The sequence below is a fragment of the Arachis ipaensis genome, chromosome B03, assembly GCF_000816755.2.
Source record: "Arachis ipaensis cultivar K30076 chromosome B03, Araip1.1, whole genome shotgun sequence".
In the NCBI taxonomy this organism is placed as follows: Eukaryota; Viridiplantae; Streptophyta; class Magnoliopsida; order Fabales; family Fabaceae; genus Arachis; species Arachis ipaensis.
In genome coordinates, this window is record NC_029787.2 from 37,659,847 (window position 1) to 37,662,664 (window position 2,818).

Consider the following 2,818-nt stretch of genomic DNA (forward strand, 5'->3'; position numbering starts at 1 on the left):
TTTAAATATTTGATATATTTAACTAAATTATAATTTAATAATTTTTAATTATTAATTTTATATAAAAATATGTGTACGTAAATTTTTACCTTCTTTATTATTGAACATGTGCATAAACTTACAGCAATTGTATATATACCTTAAATTAAGGTCAAATATTGCAGCAGTGATAAATCGATGTAGACTTTTTTCTGATTGTGGAGTTGTTCTTGAGTTGAGTTGTGTCCAGAAGAACAAGCGGGAAGTTTTTGGACAAAAGGGAACCACGTAACTAAGGCTTAGTGATTAAGGCTATTCTTATGTAAAAGCAAACATCATGCGACAGAACAGAACCAATCAAAATAGAAAAGTGGTCCTAATTCTAAGATTCTTAGCAGGCTTTCCTTGCCGCCCCTTGTTATGCCAACACCCTTAATTGCACGTGTTGATTAAGGTCATTACTTTTTTTTTCTAATTTAAGTTATATATGCTCTAGTCAAGCACGTTTCTGTCACTGTTTACGAATATTACCTACAATGACTTGGACTAGCTAGTAATTCAATGCCTTAATCCACTGCAATGGATAAATAGATAAGTGTTACATCGAATATATATGGTTGGCTTAGGTTTTACAAAGAATAATAACCAGTTTTGGAAGAGCACCTGGTTCAAAGAAATTACCAACACAAAGAAGAATGATATGAATCTTTAGTGACAGAGAAGTAAGTAACGCTTATTTTCCTATTTTGGTTCCTAGTGCGAGTGTGTGTCTGACTGATGCCACATCAAACTAATAAAAGTAAACTGTCCCTTTTATGTTATTAATATTAAGATAGCATACCAAGAGCAATGAACCTATCCACTTTAGAGTTTGTCTTCAGTTTCTGCAGTGGTCGTGTGACTATGGAAGGTGAATGGAAGCTGTCGTATGGAATTTGTGGAAGCAGCAGCATTAGTAGCCTTTTTTTTTTTTAACTCTTTTAGAAAAGTAGTAAAGTAGTAGTATATATATATTATTCACTTTGACGTCAAACTCAAATGGGATACAGCATACATTTATACTATTACTATTACTATACCATATATGTATGTATGTACATATCTTGCGTACCCCAATTTGCTTTCTAACTCTTATTACTCGTGTCTTTTGTTGACCACTCTTTTTTTTTTTTTTTCTTTCTTAAGCCCTGCATAAGGTGTTATAATTAATACTGATTAAGAATCTCCCCCACCTTCATCACCATGATGTCTAGTTCAAAGAGTGTCAGTAGCAGTGGTAGTGAAGATGACAATGAAATTAGAAGAGGGCCTTGGACTCTTGAAGAGGATAATCTTCTCACACAATCCATTGCTAACCAAGGCGAAGGCCGTTGGAATTTACTTGCTAAATGTTCAGGTAAACCATTAACATGCCAAATCATATATTGTTATAGAAAGCTAAGAGATCAATACTATAGCATGTGTTGTCAAACAAGTTTAATATGAAGTTCATTAATAATGAGTTTTTGATGAGTTTGAATTTCGGATGTTTCTTCTAATTGTATTATGGATATTCTTGTTTTTAGGAGTTTCGGATGTTTTGTTTCTTATGTCGGATATTGACTGCAATATTGGCGATGTGTTGTTGGCCAGAACTTTCTCATTGTTAATATAAGATTGTGTGCCTTTTCATTTTAGTTTTCACCAATTTTTTATGCTAAGGATGGTTCTGTTTTATGAATCAGGATTAAAGAGAACAGGAAAAAGCTGCAGATTAAGGTGGCTGAATTATCTAAAGCCGGATGTAAAGAGAGGAAATTTAACACCACAGGAGCAGCTTTTGATTCTTGAACTTCACTCAAAGTGGGGGAACAGGTGCTTATTATAAAGGAACTATGTATCAATACACATATGTAATTAAGATATAGATTTTTATAATATTAATTGTGTTTAATTTTATGATTATGATTGCAGGTGGTCAAAGATTGCACAGCATTTACCGGGCAGGACAGACAATGAAATCAAGAACTACTGGAGAACCAAGATTCAGAAACAAGCAAGGCATTTGAAAATCGACACCGATAGCAGAGAGTTTGAAGAACTAGTGAGGCGTTTTTGGATTCCAAGATTGCTTCAGAAAGCAAGAGAATCGTCCTCTTCTTCAGCCCTGCCAATCCAAAACCAAGCAACTATGCCTGTTTCTCAGTATTCAGCAGCAGCAATAACACCACCACCTTGTGTGCACCCAACATGTCCAAATTATTTGGATCAACGACTTGAGCAACACAGCAATGGTTCATGCGTATCCTTCTCTGAACCAAAATTGCCTCAGTTATTGGGATACAACTCCAACCATTTTGGTAATGGCTTGGATACCGATGAATTTGGGACCTTCACATATGATTATGGCTACCATGTAAATAGCAATGGCTATGACAATGAGACCCTCAACATGGAATACCCTGTTGATGATTGCCAAATGGCAAGACACAATTGGGTGAATGATTTTGCATGTGACTTGTGGAACATGGATGAATGCTGCCAATTTAGTAACTTTAAAAAATAACATCTTTTTAGTTTATTATTATTATTATTATTTTGAATGACCCAAATACTATTTCCATAAAGGGTATGTACTGTATTATTAGATAATTAATTGTGGATTACTATTAGCTACCAAAGTAAAATAGAAATCTATTGTTTTATGGGTTTTGTTAATACGTATTCTAACAAGAAAATTTTAAGAGTATTATAAAAAAATATTTTACTAAAACTTATTAAAAAGGATAACTTTTTATATTTTTAATATATTGAATGTATCTGTTAATACTCGATAGTAGAAAGTATGTGATTTGCATTG

General features: G+C 33.4%; 1 protein-coding gene across 2 annotated transcripts; it reads left to right on the forward strand.

Moving 5' to 3' along the window:
- Positions 606-2,645, forward strand: LOC107634394 (transcription factor MYB62). Of its 2 annotated transcripts, none has more exons than XM_016337906.2 (4): positions 606-701; positions 1,165-1,375; positions 1,704-1,833; positions 1,933-2,645. In XM_016337906.2, the coding sequence occupies exons 2-4, from the start codon at positions 1,222-1,224 to the stop codon at positions 2,522-2,524; spliced, it is 876 nt and encodes a 291-aa protein (XP_016193392.1). In that variant the 5' UTR covers positions 606-701; positions 1,165-1,221; the 3' UTR covers positions 2,525-2,645. The 2 variants fall into 2 exon arrangements, with proteins under 2 accessions (XP_016193392.1, XP_016193394.1); XM_016337908.2 differs by lacking the exon at positions 606-701 and adding an exon at positions 728-934.

Bases quoted from the DNA above. Each gene is read 5' to 3' on its own strand.
- LOC107634394 (XM_016337906.2), top strand. From the start codon at position 1,222: ATGATGTCTAGTTCAAAGAGTGTCAGTAGCAGTGGTAGTGAAGATGAC. The intron at 1,376-1,703 runs GTAAACCATTAA...TTTATGAATCAG, and splicing joins TTTACTTGCTAAATGTTCAG to GATTAAAGAGAACAGGAAAA. The intron at 1,834-1,932 runs GTGCTTATTATA...TTATGATTGCAG, and splicing joins CACTCAAAGTGGGGGAACAG to GTGGTCAAAGATTGCACAGC.